The 16441-nt window shown below is 36.1% G+C and overlaps 1 protein-coding gene across 2 annotated transcripts in view; it reads left to right on the forward strand.

Annotated features, from left to right (window-relative positions):
* STAG1 (stromal antigen 1) overlaps positions 1 to 16441 on the forward strand; it is a 256619-nt gene that overhangs the window by 129339 nt on the left and 110839 nt on the right. For both annotated transcript variants that reach the window (XM_006883361.1, XM_006883362.1), the window contains exons 7-8: positions 8992 to 9143; positions 12895 to 12968. In XM_006883361.1, the coding sequence (XP_006883423.1) occupies positions 8992 to 9143; positions 12895 to 12968 (226 nt within the window). The remainder of the gene's footprint in view (positions 1 to 8991; positions 9144 to 12894; positions 12969 to 16441) is intronic.

The raw sequence follows: 16441 nt of genomic DNA on the forward strand, positions 1-16441 counted from the left end.
GCGGTTGGCGCAGGATAGAGCAGGGTTTAGGGCTGTTGTGCATAGGGTCGCTATGAGTCGGAAACGACTCGATGGCACATAACAACAACAACACCCAGTTTGACACAAAAGGAACTCGAGCAGTGTATCCCTGAGGAAGTTGTCTTGCTAACCTAACGGCTGGATTGAACCCTCAAGGGCTCTGGGGGGAGATTTAGAAGGCACCTCTAGTGCAGCCTCCAAATACCCGCTGGAGAATCAGTACTGCATCAATTTCAAATCAGTGGCAATTAGTTTAAGGTGTTAAGTCTTTTGGGTGGTTTTGAAAGTATTGCTGTTGTTGAGTGCCTTTGAGTCTAATAAGAATTAGGGAAATTTAAAATTTTACAAGCTTCAAAAGTAAACTATATCCTAGTCATCCATGACAGTGGTTTTCTTGCAAATTGACATTTTTAGTTTTCAGTGTTACTATTTAAGAAATCCACTGTTACTTTTTTCCTTTTTATTCTTTCTTGCTTCTTTTGTTTAGAAATGTTTAGAGTTTGTCTTTATTGTTGATGTTTTGAAATGTTGTGGTGATGTGCTGTGCTCTGTTACAGCTACTGTCTCACTGTCTCCCCACCGCACCTCACCCCATATACCGGTACTTGATGCTGCAAACATAATTATTTTTGGATTCTGGGATTTTTTGCATGAGTCTGCAATTTCTTATTATTGCACTTTTATTTTCTCTTTCTTAGACATTTTGTTGACCTTTCTTGTATTTCCTCAGCTTTTCTTATCTTTGTTTTGACTACCATGTTAAGTTTATAAGAGTTCTTTCTAATTCTTCTGGCCTTTGTTTTTGGATTTGTCTATACAATAAGTATGTTTCTTCTCTAATCTCTTTCACGTCAACTATTTCTTTGAAATTTTTTCTGGCTTCCTGCTTTTTCATCTTAAGATTCTTTGCTTTTATTGCTTCCTTTCCTACTGGAGACTTCCCTAAAATATCTTATTTCTTGGCTCTCTTTTCAGTTTCTAGAGCGAGACATTAGAAAAACGATCTCCAAAGAGCGGTGTGTGTATATTACAGTGGACACGTTTACACTGGGGAAGTTCACTTTCTTTGCAGAATCATCTTCCAGTCTTTCTAAGTTTGACTGCTGGCTGAACTCTTAAGTTGAAAAACTTAAGGGAGCACTCACACATGCTCAGCAAATGGGTCTGATGATTCCAAATACCTGGAGTTGTTTGGTTTTTGTCTTGTAGGTAGAAACTTCCGCTCTTTTAAGTTGGTTGTAATGTGGAAGACTGACCGTCTAATTGGAGTAGAAATTTGGAATTTCATGTTCATCAGACAAACTTTAAAATGCTACTCTCTCCACTTCTTTACATATCTTCTTTATGCACTCAACTTCTTCGCAGTCACCTATTTCTAATCCCTGAATCTTGCTAGATTCTGTTGTGTGAACATACACAGAGAGAGAGAGATAAGGAGACTCACTGTTGTTGAAGTAGCTCCAGTGGACTTTGCAGGAAGATTCTGTCAACTTTACCCACTAGAATGACTAGTAGACTCAATAGCAGCCTAAGATGTGATACGTTACATCACCAGGACTATGCGGTTACCATGTTCCCTTCACTCTTAATTGGTGTCTATGAACTCTCTATACCCATCAGCCTTCTGTATTCAAGTATTGTGGTTTGCGTGTACAGATACTTCCTGGGTTTAAAGTATAGTGTATATCATTAAGCTCAAATTTAAGTTTTTTCTTTTGTTTCTTTTTAAATATTTGTTGCTGTTTGCCATAGAGTCAGAACTAACTCACAGCTGACCCTCCAGTGGATTTTCAGAGACAATAACTTGCAAGGGAAGAGTTTAGGTGGATATAAATGCAAGATGTTGATTAAAGGTGTTGTTTTCCATAGTTTGAATACCAGTCATTACATTTGCTGGCAACTAACTTATTTTGTACTAGGTTTTTTTGTTTCACCAACTCTAATACTCTGCTCCAACACAACTCAGACACATCAATTCTTCTGTCATTATTGTTGTTGTTAAGTGCCTTTGAGTCGCAGGCGACTCATAGCGACCCTATGAAGGAGAGTCCTCAATGCTCTGTCATTATTATTCATTGTTTATTATTCAGCTTTCATATGCATAACAAATAATTGAAGACCATTGCCTGAATCAGAAACACCTTGTTCTTCAAACTGATGTTAATTGCTTTTCAGTATTTTAGAGAGGTCCGTGACGGCGGACTTGCACAAAATTAAACGTCTGCTTATTTTCTGACCGCTGGTACTAAAGGTCTTGTTAGTAGATCCAAGCAAGGTGAAATCATTAACAATTTCAATCCTTTCTCTCTCTATCATGATGTTGCCTACTGGCCCTATGATAAAGGACCCTTGTTTTCTTGGTGTTGAAATGCAATCCATATTATAGGCTATATTTTTTTTTATCATCTGCAGCAATTTCTTCATTTAGCCCTTGGCTTTCAGCAGGCAAGGTTGTGTCATCTGCATAGTGCACCTTGATGATAAATCATCATCTTCCTCTGATTCTGATGCTACATTGTTCTTTGTAGGGTCCATCTTCATTAATGACATGTTTGGCATACAGTTTTAATAGATATGGAGAAAAAATACACTCCTGAAACGTAGCCCATTTTCTTCTGTGTGGTTAGGTACTAGTCGGCTCTAACCCAGCACACTGCTGTGCACAACAGAGCAGATGCTTGCCAGAGATCCTGTGCAGCAGCGTTTGGGTTTTGACTGGTGCTTTCAAAGATGTTTATTGTAGATTTAAGTAAAATGAAATTCTTGAAAACGTTATACGTTTGTCCACTGGTCATGATGTTTCTTTATTGATCCATTTCTAATGATTTTCATTTCCTCTATGCTGAGTTATAATCCATAAGGAAGTCTTTAAGCTTTATCAGTAAATTATAGAAGTCACCTTTATTTTCCGAAAGGAAGATTGTGCTGTCTTCATGATGGCAGTTGCTAATGAATTTTCCTCCAATCTTGATTCCATGTGGTGGTGTGTTTTTTGGGTTGTTTTTTTAAAATCAGTAGAAAGAACAATATGATTTAAAACAAACAAAAATGTAATGTAGCAAAGGATTTAAAGTCATTGGAGAAAAAGAGGAAATGATTCTAGTACACACATTTTTTTGACGTTAAACTGCAGTATTCCATTGTTCAGGCAGAACAAATGCTTATTGGATTAAATCAAAACTAACTTACATTGACTGGGGAAGTCATGGACTACCTATATAATATCCTGTTCAGTTATACCATTTTCTCTTAAGACAGTTACACACTTTTTCAAATGTGTAGCATCTCCTACCCTTTGTTCCTTAGTTGACTTTCTTGCATTCTTAACAGAAGCAGTCAGAAGAGAATTCTTCAAGCATTAAATGGACCTACTTCTGTGCAGATCTATCAGTCCATGTTGTTTTTCCTCTTATTAGAATGCCCTTGGCTTTGACTTAGTGACTCTCATCCCTTTCTCCTACTCAAGAAATTTACTTATTAAATTTTTCTGTAACTTTACTTTCCCTCCTTTTGTTGCATAATTCCTGTCATTATGCTAATATAACAGTTCTATAATCATTTAGGAAACCCTCCATTTTTAAAATTTCCTTTGCAGAAAAACTTGTGAAAGAATTGTTTATCTTCATTGTTATTTCTTGTTGTGTAGCAATGAGTCGGAACGAACTCATCACTTACCTCCAGTGGGTTTTCGTATCATCTTGAAACCACACAGAAGAAGAAATTGCCCCTGTTTATCCCATGAGGCACCTCAGGGATTCGGCTCCACATGCTCAGCTCCTTACCACTCAGTCACCAGAGCTCCCCTCATTGTTACTTTGCTAATTCTCCTAACCAGCTTTAGTCTGATTTCTGTCTCCACTACTTCCGCTTTTATAGAGACCAGGATACTGGGCAAAGTGCCTAAAGCAAAGTTGCATTCGGCTGTTATAATCCTTTCTCTTGAAAAACAACTTATTTCTTCAAATATTTTTCACTTGTCTGGAGTATCACATTTTCCTGGTGGATGTTAGCTTTAGCTGTTGATATTGAACTTTCTTGACACTTGACACTTAGTCTTGACCTTTTTTTTTCCCCTCCTTCTGTCTTTATTTCCATTACCGTGAATAAAAGCCAGTCTCCTTTTTTTTATTAAAAAAATTATAATAGAAGAAGTAATAGAGTCTCGGTTTTAAAATTAAAACTGGAAAAGAAAATAATGTGATGAAATAGATAAAGGCATCCTGAATGACTAGTTTTCTTATATCTCATTCCAGAGATGCTTTATTTCAGGTACTAAAGCAAAACAAGAAATCCAGTCTGTTAATACTGAGTTTGTTGTGACTTTTGTTGCGACTTCTGATGACCTCATGAGTTACCAACTCGACTGCTTCCTGGGATTTCTTTACAATAATCTTTATCAAGTATATCCTCAAGTCTTTCTGCTACAGAGCTTCTGGGAGAGTGCCAGCAACCATCATTTAGGTTAGCAGTAAAGGCAAACTGTCTTTACCTACCAGTGATATTTTACGTACGATAACAAATAGATGTTCAGTGAGAGCCATAATGAGTGAGTGAGAGCTTGATTATGCACCAAGATCACTTGGAAGGAAAAATATGTATATGCCAGTTACTAATTGTGTAATCTTGAGCAAGTCTTTTAACTGATATATCAATGGATGTTGTTGTTGTTATGTGCTGTCGAGTCACTTGCAACTCACAGCAACCCTATGGACAACAGCCCTAAACTCACCTCTGTCCTGTGCCAATCGCACTGTCTCTGACACCCCTTCCCGATTATCCCAGTCACTGAATCAATCCACTTCATAGAGGGCCTTCCCCTCCTGTGCCTGCCCTCGACCCTCCCAAGCATGATGTCCTTCTCCAAGGACCGGTCTCTCCTTACAACATGTGCAAAGTATGTTAGACGAAGCCTCAGAATCCTTGTCTCCAAGGAGCAGCCCAGTTTAACCCTCTCCAGGATGAATCTGTTTGTTTTCTTAGCAGTTCATGGTACCCTCAATACTGTTCTCCAGCACCACAGCCCAAAGGCATCAGTTCTCCTTCTGTCCTCCCTAGTCATTGTCCATCTCGCTGATGCCTAACAAGTGATTGAGAAAATGAAAACAGGATTCACACCTGACATTATATACAGAAATAAACTCAGGATGGATCAGGGATAAAATCTAGATGAGTAAAGATCATCAGAGAAAAGAATAGGACCTAATTTTTTAGCCCTCATTTATAACTTATAAATAGACTATCAAACATAGCAAAAAATGTACAACTAGCATAAAATAGATTAATAGGACCATCTCATAATTATATCCTTATGTACATAAAAGTTTTCTCTATAGAGAAGTAAAGAGAACCTAGTGACTGGGGCAAAAGGTTTGGTAATGGCATATCTCTTACGGGACTTGTGCCTGAAATTTATCCTAACACCTCAACAAGGAAAAGACAGTTAACCTTTTACAAAATGTGTAGAATATATGACAAGAAGGCATCTAGGTGACCATCAGCACATAAAGAAATGCATAAGCTCTCTAGGTATTAGAGAAATGTATATCAAAGCAACAATGAGATTTCAGCTCAGCAACAGTAGCAGAGCAAACAAATGCTGGCGTGGGTGGAGCGAGATTGGAAGAGTCCTGTAGTGCTGTTGGAAATGTGAAATGGTGCAGCCACCAGTAAAGCAGGTTGACGTTTCCTTTGAAACCATCCTCTCCTTTTTCATTGTCTCATTTGATCTGTTAAACCTTTTCTTCGGCTTTGCCTTCAAAATATCTTTTCGATCTAAATATTTCCCTCAACTTAGTGCTATCATCTTATTGTACACCAGCATCAGTTCAATGAGTGGATCACTTTTGAGAGGTTTCATTCTAAATTTTTGTCAAAATACTGTCATCTTGACTTCAGTTTCTTTCTAAATTAGTCTCTCTGCTGCTTTTATTTCCGTAGTATGCACACTCCTCTCACCCACATTAAATCCTCCAGTGCTCTTTACCTCATTTTGATTTAATTGTGGAATCCTAATTAGAGTCGAGTATTAACTCTCACAGTGTGGCCCTGGTTTTATTTTGGTTGGTTAGTTTTCTCTCCCCCGTGTTATTTCCGGTTTCTGCCTGCCTCTGAGCTTCAGCCTCTCTAACCCTCTGCTGTTCCGTCCCGGGGAGTGAGAATCTAGCTGACAGCAGTAGATGTTCCTTCTTCATAGTAATTTATCTCATGACTTGGACCTTTTACTTTCCCTGGATCACTGTTTTAGCATATAAAAATACAGTCATTCCCTGACTTCACGGTCAGATTGTGAACTCTTCAAACCATCTTAAAATAATTGCCCATTCACTCTTTCACTTTCTCACTCAACTTACTTTTTCTTATGACATAATTCTGTGAGCATTTCTGTTAACTGACATACCTCTATTTCCTCTATTCTCCGACCCCCAGCATTTATGTATCTCTGTTTGTCAGCACTGGAATGTAAAACACAGTGAAGACAGGGTAGGCTGGGGGGTGTGGTTTTGTCCACCTTTGTATGCCTTTCACCTTGAATAGGTCTCAGTATGTATGGAATGGATAGATGACGGGAAGAACACTCTTGAGCTATATGTGACACATGTCCAGTATTTCAATTATAAATCCTATTTTCTTAATTGAAGTTAATTCAGGCAAAAGGAAATGTTTTGTCATTAGATTCAACAGCCTAATAAAAATTTCCAGATACTTTTAGTATTGTACCTCTTAGGTTTGTGGTCAAAAGTCTCAGATGTGTAAGTCTCACTCTGTATATCACCACACTAATAAAACTGATGAAGTCATGTTGTTGTTGTGTTGTGTGCCATCAAGTTGACAAGTTGTAGTAAATCTGTGAACTACAGATCAGAATCTTGCCCTCCCCCTGCTCAGCATACAGATTGAGTGGGTATGAAAAAAAGGATACAACCCTGGCCCACATCTTGCCTGATTTTAAACCCTGCACTATTCCCTTCTTCTGTTCAGATATTAGCTTCTTTTTGCATGAACATAATTTAATGTTCTAGGATTCCCACCTTACAGTGTGAATCCATAATTTATTATCATTTGTATGGTCAGTAAAACCCAGTGAGGATTTTTGTCTTCTTGATGTTGAGATGTAAATCCACATTGAAGACTATAGTCTCTGACCTTCTGCAGCAAAGACTTCAAGACTTCCTCACTTTCAGCAAGCAAGGTTATGTCCCTGCATATATAATCACTTTGTATATTCTTTCCATATTCTTTTAATCCTTCTGTGTCATTCAGGTTTTTGCCCATAGAATCTTGCAGGATTAAAACTCCCAAGTATGAATTTATTCTGTAGTTTTTTTCAACTTGAGAAAGACCCAGCCTGAGTATCCTTTATGGTTTTCTAACTCCAGCCTTTTCCACATTTGCTTATATTACAACTTTACCTTGTATTCTTGACCCATCCTTGGAAATCTTCAGTTCACCTCTCTTTTTCCTCAGTATTTCTTCCCTTGGTTCTCCTGAACTTGTTTTACTTAAGCTTCGGTTTGAACTTGCACATGAGTAATTGTTGATCTGTCCCCCTGTGCCCTTTTTTGATGACTTATATTGAGCTTCTCCATGAATTCCTTCCACAGATGTGCTCAGTCTGATTCTTGTTTATTTCTTAGAGTGAAATCTCTGTGTGTACTTACCTCTAAATATTTTATGGTAACAAGTGTTTGCAATGAGTAGAACATTTGTTGGACAAATTATGTTTCCTTGGTACACAAGAAAAAGCCATGGAAAAGTCTATCGTCACTGTAGCAAGGCTTAGTTCCTATAGGTATAAACACATTTCGATGTCCAAATGGTCTAATAAGGAATCTAGCGACTATAATCTAGTGGCCTGGTGGATAAAGGGGTACGCTTCCAACTCAAAGGCTTTTTTCTTTATTTTTTTGTCTCAGGAGAGCAGTAGTCATTGCTTATGGATTTGACAAACTGTAGATAATTTTAGAATAACAAACTGGATCTGTGTGTGAATACAGCATGTTTATTGTTATCTAAAGTGAAGTAGTGAAAGCTTAATAAAAGAAATGTATACTCAATTGTGCAAGTATATCTCCCTGAAAAGTGAATTAATTTTTCTAAAGCATCAACAATTTTATTTTTCTGTAACATTTGTACTTGCAGTTAAATACTCCATAAGGAAATGGGTAGCTATTTTATCTGTGAAAATTCTCCATTTTCTAATTTGTTTTTCTTATCCTTCCACCATTTCAATAAAAAAAAATTATAAATGGACAAATAAAATTTTATTATTTATGTTATTCCCCTTCCTAAGAGAAATAGACACAGAATTTTAAAAATATTTACAGGATCATAAATACAGGTAAACACTAAAAAACCCATCTGTACCTATGATGAAGAAGATTTTTCTATTGAAAGTTGACAGAATACATTTTTCTTGAACTTCATGAGTTTGATACAATTGGTCAGTGTTTGAATGAATGTCAAGTGTGTCTTAAGAAATGAGAAACTGAGGACCATCTTTGGAAGTAAAGATCATAAGATGGTTGTAACATGCCAGGCACCTTTGACACATACAAATTAAAGGTATGAGAAGGAATTGTATACAATGGTCTGGTGAACCCAAAACAACATGGGCTTGAAAAGACTATCCTCATGAAATTTTATGTATTTGAGGGTAAGGACAATCTCGGTTGACACAGGTTGCTTGAGTTTTTTCTATGTATAATTTGGGTGAAATATTTTTAATTGTGAAATGTCAGTAGACCCAACTTGAGTACTGACATAAAGAAATTTGTTACAGATTAACAAAATGAGTTCGTTTCTATAAACTAGTTTTGGGTTTTAGCTGTTTTTTTCTAGTCTAAATGATCTTGAATTATAAGCAAATACATGCTTGTTTCTTCCCTTTGTCCTATTGATTTCTTTATTAGTAATCTAATATGCAGATGTCTGATTCTTGTGTGAATGGTACAGTCTCCCTTTATTTTCTAGCCATGAAGCTCATGACTGCCTTGGTGAATGTTGCCTTAAACCTCAGTATTCATCAGGATAATACGCAGAGGCAGTATGAAGCTGAGAGAAATAAAATGATTGGAAAGAGAGCCAATGAAAGGTTAGAATTACTACTTCAGAAACGCAAAGAGGTGAGTTAGTTTTCTCTGGCTATATCTTTTATATAAATCAAATTTGTATATGGTAAATAGATCATTCTGTCAGGTGTCATGTCAGTTGTGACTCAGGCCAGCACCATCTGTGTACAGTGTGGAGCCTGCTCCCAGGCCTTTTATGCCTTTCACAGTTCAGAGACAGATGGCTCGCCCTGCATTTCAAGGTACCTCAAAACTGAATTGGACTACCAGTCTTTCAACCAGTAGTCACATGTTTAACCATCCACCAGATGAAAAGTCTACTACCTAACATCGATTCAGACTTGTGACTCTCCATCAGGGACAAGATTCAAATCTCTTGTCTCACCTGCAGAGGACACTGGTAGATTTGAGCTGGCAACCTTTCCGTTGACAGTACACCATGTATTACATGTAACCAGGACTCCTCCTGCACCATCCTCTAAATAGATTATAGTCTTTTTTTATTCCCCGTGGAAATGTTTGCGTATATTTAACATTTTTAAAAGATTTTCTTTAAAAGTTAAATCTATTAGTTAATCTTAGAATTTTCTATAAGGTTTTCAGCCCATGGTTGAATGCTATCTGATGACAGTATGGAGTCACAAAACAGTCTTATATTTGACAGAAGACGTTCTGGGAGTTAGTTACTGCTATAGATTTTAAGACACTAGCTTTAGAGAATACTGTAAATGGCTAATGTGTAAAATGGGTGCCTTCAATTTTGCATTTCGAGCAGAAAGCTTAAGACTACTTGTTAACAAATAATGCAAGACATTCTCTATGTAAGATTGATCCCTGTTTTACAATGACATTTTCATGTGTACGTATGTTGCAAGTGATTTTTATGTGAGTTTTTTGTGAAAAACATTTTCATTATCCAAAAGAAAACCAAGCTTTAGTTCTATAAAATTAAGCTATCGTTTAATTTGAGAGAAAATGAACAGTATTATAGTGCTGGAAAGAAATTGTTGCCAGTCAGTAATGGTTTACAAGAAGCACAAAACCACCTACACCCAGGAGAGGATGGAATAACTGAATGGGACCTTGTAAGAATCAAATCCCTTGTAAGAAGCACATCCCAAAACCCCAACAGGGTAAGAAGGGAAACCACAGACTGGGAAAATATATTTGGGAATGACATGTCTGATAAGGGACTTATATCCAGAATTTATAGAATATCCGAACACCACAACAAGCTAAACAACCCATCTGCAAAATGGGCACAGGATATGAAGAGACACTTCGCCAAAGAAGACATTCAGGTGGTGAACAAACACATGAAGAAATATTAAAAATCCTTAGGTCTGTGACAGATGCAAATCAAAACAACTATATCATCTCACCCCAGAAAGAACTGCAAACTTTAACAGAACAGCAAGCAACAAATGTTGGTGAGGTTGTAGAGAGACTGGAACCCTTATTCACTGTTGGTGGGAGGGTAAAATGATGCAAACACTATGGAAGGCAGTATGATGCTTTCTCAAAAAGTTGGAAATAGAAATGCCATTTGACCCAGCAATTCCATTGCTGGAAATATACCCTAAAATAACTGTAACCGCCACCTAAGCAGATATATGCACAGCCATGTTTATTGCTGCTTTGTTCACAATAGCATAGAGATGGAAACAACCCGAGTGCCTATCAACAAATGAATGGATAGAGAAGCTGTGGTATATTCACACAATGGAATACTATGCAGCACTCTTAAAACAAAGAACTCATGAACTATTATACAAAATGGTTGACCCTGGAGGACATTATGCTGAGTGAAATATCTCAGTCACAAAAGGACGAATCTGCAAAATGTCAACTGTTACAGAACAGAACTGATAAGGGTGTTAGGGCGGGGCTAAGAGAAGAGTGGATAAATAATGTATACATAGGGCATTGAAACCGACAAGAGAGAGAACTATATAAAACTAGTATACGATTAGGTATTATTGGCCTGACGAGAGTCTAGAATAACAGTTGCATAGTAAAGTGATGGTGGTGGTGGTGGTGGTGGGTACTGTGTAACGTTGAAAAACCTTTTTTTTGTTTTTTTTTTCAAAGAAAAAGTTCTTTATAAACTTTCATTAAAATCTAAAAAAAGGAAGCACAAAACCAGCAAATTGTTAACCAAGCTATATATGGAATATTACAAAAATAGGTATAGGAACTGTGCTTCAGTGGGTATTTTTAGCCAAAAAAATTATTATCTTCATTTTAACATATAATAAATGCAAGGGGAAATTTTTTTAATTTTTTTTTTAAAAAAAAAAAAAAATTTAACATATAATAAATGCAAGGGGAAATTTTTTTAATTTTTATTACATTTCAGTGATTTAAACTATTTACTATGAAAATAGTTTCTTGCTTATTTCAGTTAAACTTAAAACAAGGAATACAGAAAGAAATACGTGTGGTGACTTTTTATTGTCATGTTTATGCATGCAGTAATGGAACATTTCACTGAATATTGGTATTTAGCAAATTAGAGTAATAAACACCATCTTCACTATCTTTTGTGTCATGGATTTTATTCTTTTAGAACAGTGAATAAACTTGAACTCTGAGCAGTTGTGTTGCCTGAAATGTGTGTGTGTGTGGTATGGTATGTGTTATTGCAAGATTACCTATGGTTAGTTACGATTCTTGCTGAGTTCTATTTAACTTCCTCTTTGAGGGAACTTTGCTTCCTCTCAGTGTTACAGGCTACTTTGATGCAGAATAATAGAAACTTGGATGTGTTAGATGGAATTGGAAGTTTCCTGTACAGTAGTAATATGATTCTGTTTGAGTTCTTACCCCAGAAGGCAACACTAAGCCAGGGGCTTAGTTCATACAGAGGACGTATAGAATTTCAGGGTTGGTCCAGGTCAAGAATATTTTGAAAATAGGAACGTGACACCGTTGGTTGCACCACTCCTTATTGTTATTTGTTGTGTGGTTACCTTCTCCACTGCTATATTAGCAGCCCTGTGTGCGACAGATGGAAGCTTCGCCCATCCTGTGCCATCCTCCCAGGCTCCACTAGGCTTTCCCTTCCTTGCAGTCCCTGTCAGTCCATCTCATGTAGAGTCTTCATCTCCTCCTCATTCCCTGTTGTGACAAGGACTGGCCCCTCCTGAGAACATGCCCAAAGTATATGAAATGAAGTCTCACTGTCCTTGCTTCCAGGAACCACCTGGTAGCTCTCCCTCCAGGACATAGTAGTTTGTTCTTTTAGTCCTCCAAGGCATCTTCGGTACTTTTATCCCACACTGCAGTTCAGGGGCATCAGTTCTTTAATCGTCTTTATTGATTGTTTTTCACATGCATATGAAATAATTGAACATACCAGGGTTTGGATCAGATACACCTTTATCTTTATAAATTGAAGATTTTACTCTTTGGTACTTTAAAGAAGTCCTTGGCAAGAGGTTTACTCAGTGCAGTACACATACTTCCTGAAGGGAAAGTATTTGCAAAAAGTAAGAGTCCAAGAATTAAAGTATTGGTGAGGTTTTTCAACAATCAGTTGAAGCTCAGAACATACTCAACTTTCTATAACCAAGTATTTAGAAGATGGCTCCTATCAGATGTGTAGTGCAGAGTGGTGCTCAGCCCGAGAAGTTGTAAAGTCAGTGTAGTAGCAGTATGAGTAATGCAAGTATGTTGGTGATTTCTGACACTGTTGCACAATAAATGGGCTGGCAGGAGAATTGACAAGTAGGCATAAGCAGGAATTAGACACATTTGATCGATATCTTAAATTTTTCCTCTTCTATTATTTTTTTCATTTCAGCTACAAGAAAATCAGGATGAAATTGAAAATATGATGAACTCTATTTTTAAGGGTATATTTGTTCATAGATACCGGTAAGTGTTTCTTAAAAATGTTACATAAATAATTATTGCTTGTTTATAACTCTTTCTAGAAAACTGTGAAAATCTTATTAATCACTTAATGTTTTCTGGAGTGCAACTTTGACTATAAAAGATAAATCTCTGTCATACCTGTGAAGAAAATGGAGCGACCTCTAATAGTAAAACAGTCTGAAATTTTTGACATATACTGTTGGAAGTAACCTGTTTGTCTGTGTGCAGGTGGAATGTTGATTAATAGTGTACCATTCACTTTGTGGTCCTGCTGTTTTATTGATTATGATGACATTGAAAAAAAAATTAAAATCATATTGCATTTCTGTAGTGGTCACGTCCCTTCAATGGGAAGATCAGCCAACACTCAAAATATCTTTGAGAAGGTGAAATAGAAGAGAACAGAAAGGGTGACCCCTGCAAATAACAGTTACTCTTTATATTCGCTGTTGTTTCAATTCTGTACATCAAACTTAGAAAAGTGGAAGGTCAGAGAGAAAGAAGACACACAACAAGACGCACTGGCATGTTGTTGCTGCTGTGCACCTTTGATTCGGAGCCGACCCATAGCAGACCCTCAGCAGGTTTTCAGAGGCGGACAGTTACAGCGTTCTCCCACGGAGCAGCTGGTAGCCTCCAACTCCGTGCTTTCAGGATTGTGACGCAGCTTCTTGCCGCTGGGCCACCAGAGCTCCAGAGTTGGCATGTTGTCTGGTTTTGAACCATCGAGTAAGAACCGACCTGTTTGGTTATTAAATTAACCTGTAGTATTTATTTAGTAATTAATACTATGAATTATTAAAGTGTATTTTCACAGAGAATGAATCATTTTGTAAGTTTTATTGACTGAATTAAAGGTGAAATGATGTGTTTCGGTGGCTATAGATGATGTTTGAAGTCATGTTTAGTACTACATTTGTACACTTAACCTTGAGAGTTACAAAGGAAAATGAAACACGTAAGACTGAAATACTGTGTTTTCACATAATTTAAATCCTATTTGGGTGCTTTCTAACTTCTCAATAAAGGTTTATCGTTTTCTTTGTACTGGTCTCACAAACCTTGTGTAGAATATGGATAATCTATACTTAAGTGGTTTTTGTAAATGGAGTGTGTTTATATTATTTTTCATTTCCAATAATTTCATTAACTTATTCAAGTATTAGAAAAGATTACTTAGTTTACTAGCTCTGCTAGCTTTTGTTTAAAGATTCTGAAGGATATTCTTAAACAGTAAAGTCCTCTACTCAAAGACTCGAGATTTTTTTTTCTTTTTTCTTTCAATTATTTATCTTGCTGCACCTGTCTGAAAACATCTTTGTGTAGTGCTGGCTGTTTTGTTGAAGCAATTTATTGTGTTAAGGAAATTTGTTTCTATTCCTACTTTTTACGTAATTTTCATTAGAAATGACCTTTAATGTACTTAAATCATTATTTTTCTCTTTTTAAAAATGTAATAGGTTGAATTAACTTAACAGAATAACCCAGCCTTGTGTTCATGAGATAGAATATTAATAAATGAATTAATTTGGTTAATTACCAAATGTTAATTTAGTCTTGACTTTTATGGTATAAAATCTAGATAGTCCTGGTGTGTTATTCATTGTACATATTAATTGCATTTGATTTGCTAATTTTTTTAAAGGATTTTAACATCTATATTGATGAAAGAGATGTGACTCATTTTAGTAAATGTTTCTGACTGCCTTAGAGAGGGCTAGCCTTGCTAATAAGTTGTTGTGTGTTTTCTCCTCTTTAGTTTTATTGACAAATTTTGTAGAATTGAGTTTATCATTTTCATCAAACCTAGTATTTATTTACTTTGTTGGGATGTTTTTAAGTACAGTTGAAATTTTTTTACTAGATGTGAGATCGTTAAGGTTATCTGTTTCCCTTAATAACCTTTGGTTGCTTGTTTCATTGAGGACTGGAAGATTTTTCTCCGTTCTTAAATTTGTAAACATAATATTGTTCTAAATACTCAATTGGTGATTTAACCTCAGTAAAAACTCAGTATTGGGAATTGATGCTCGTTCTTAGTCTGTGTCATTTTTTTTTAGTCACCACTTCTCTTCCCCTTTCACAAATACAGATCTAATCATTGTTTTTTCTCAAGGACCAGCTCTTTGGTCATATGGGAAAACACTGTTTTCCATTTCACTGATACTTGCTCTTTCTCATGCTGCTTGCTTTGGGTATTGGTTTGTTTGTGCTTTGTGGTTTTTTCTCTTCTCAGAGTGTAAACAGGTGATTGATTTATTTGTGACTTTTTTTTTACTAAAACACATTTTTATCATCTCTGATTTTGTTCAAGATGGTTTTTCCTGTTTCTTAATATTGACTTTAAACATTTTAAAATTTATTATTTATCTGTTTTCTTCCAGGTAATTTTTCATTGTTTTTTTAAAATGATGTTATTCCTATAAATGTCTGTTAAGCACTGTTGTAGCTGTACCTCTCTCAAATTTGGTATATTCTGTTTACACCGGGTTCAGAGTACTTTCTGACAGCTCTTTGACTTTATTTTTTTAGAAGTGTTGTATGTAGTTTGTAAATACTTATGAATTGTCTCATTATTTCTGAATTCCATTGTGAGTAGAGAATGTATTTTGAATGTTTTAAATTTGTATTTACGGTCCATAATATGGTCTATCTCAATTAATGTTAGTAACTTATGTCAGGTCCTGTTGGTTGATTGTATTGTTTACTTGTTCTGTCTTCTAAACAGATTTTTCTGTTACCCTAACAATTACTGAGAGAAAGGTGTTGTTAGAATAATAATATTTTCATTCAAGTCATTTATCAGGTGCATGATTTTCAAATTTTATTTATTTGTGGCTTTCTTTTTTTTTTATGATGGCTTCCCTCCCCCATAATGGCTTTTGAAAAATATTCTATTTAACCATATTTATTACTTCCCTCTCCCCCCCGCCCCATGGTTGTAATTTTGGTGCCAAGCCAATGAAAATAGCCTAAGAAGCAAGGAAAGATAGAATAACTTAAGTCTCAGTAGAGCAGGAGAACATAACCATAGCTGATATCCATGCATCCAGTAATGGGGCCACAAAACACCCAAATCAAACTTGAACATATTTGCAAAATGAAATAGCTCCACACTATTAGATAACTTCAGTGAACACATTACTTTTGATGAACCATAGAACAGTTAGAAACTCAGCAAATACTCATAAGACTAACCTCTACAGTTATCTAACTTGATCTCATAAACTTAGAATACATCACCCCAAGAGTTCTATATCCTGCTTCTCCAGTATATGCAGAACTTTCTCCAGACCATATGTTAGGTAACAGAACAAACCTGTATAAATTTTAAAATAGTAAAATATTGTAGCATATCTTAGATCACAATGCCGGGGGGTGGGGGGAATCAACAGTAAGAGGGACAAAACTATGCCTTTGAAAATAGACAAACATTCTGATTAAAACTTTGGTTAATAAAGGAAATGTAAAAG

The sequence above is a fragment of the Elephantulus edwardii genome, unplaced genomic scaffold (assembly GCF_000299155.1).
Source record: "Elephantulus edwardii isolate Elephantulus edwardi_28Jun2011 unplaced genomic scaffold, EleEdw1.0 scaffold00027, whole genome shotgun sequence".
Lineage (NCBI taxonomy): Eukaryota > Metazoa > Chordata > Mammalia > Macroscelidea > Macroscelididae > Elephantulus > Elephantulus edwardii.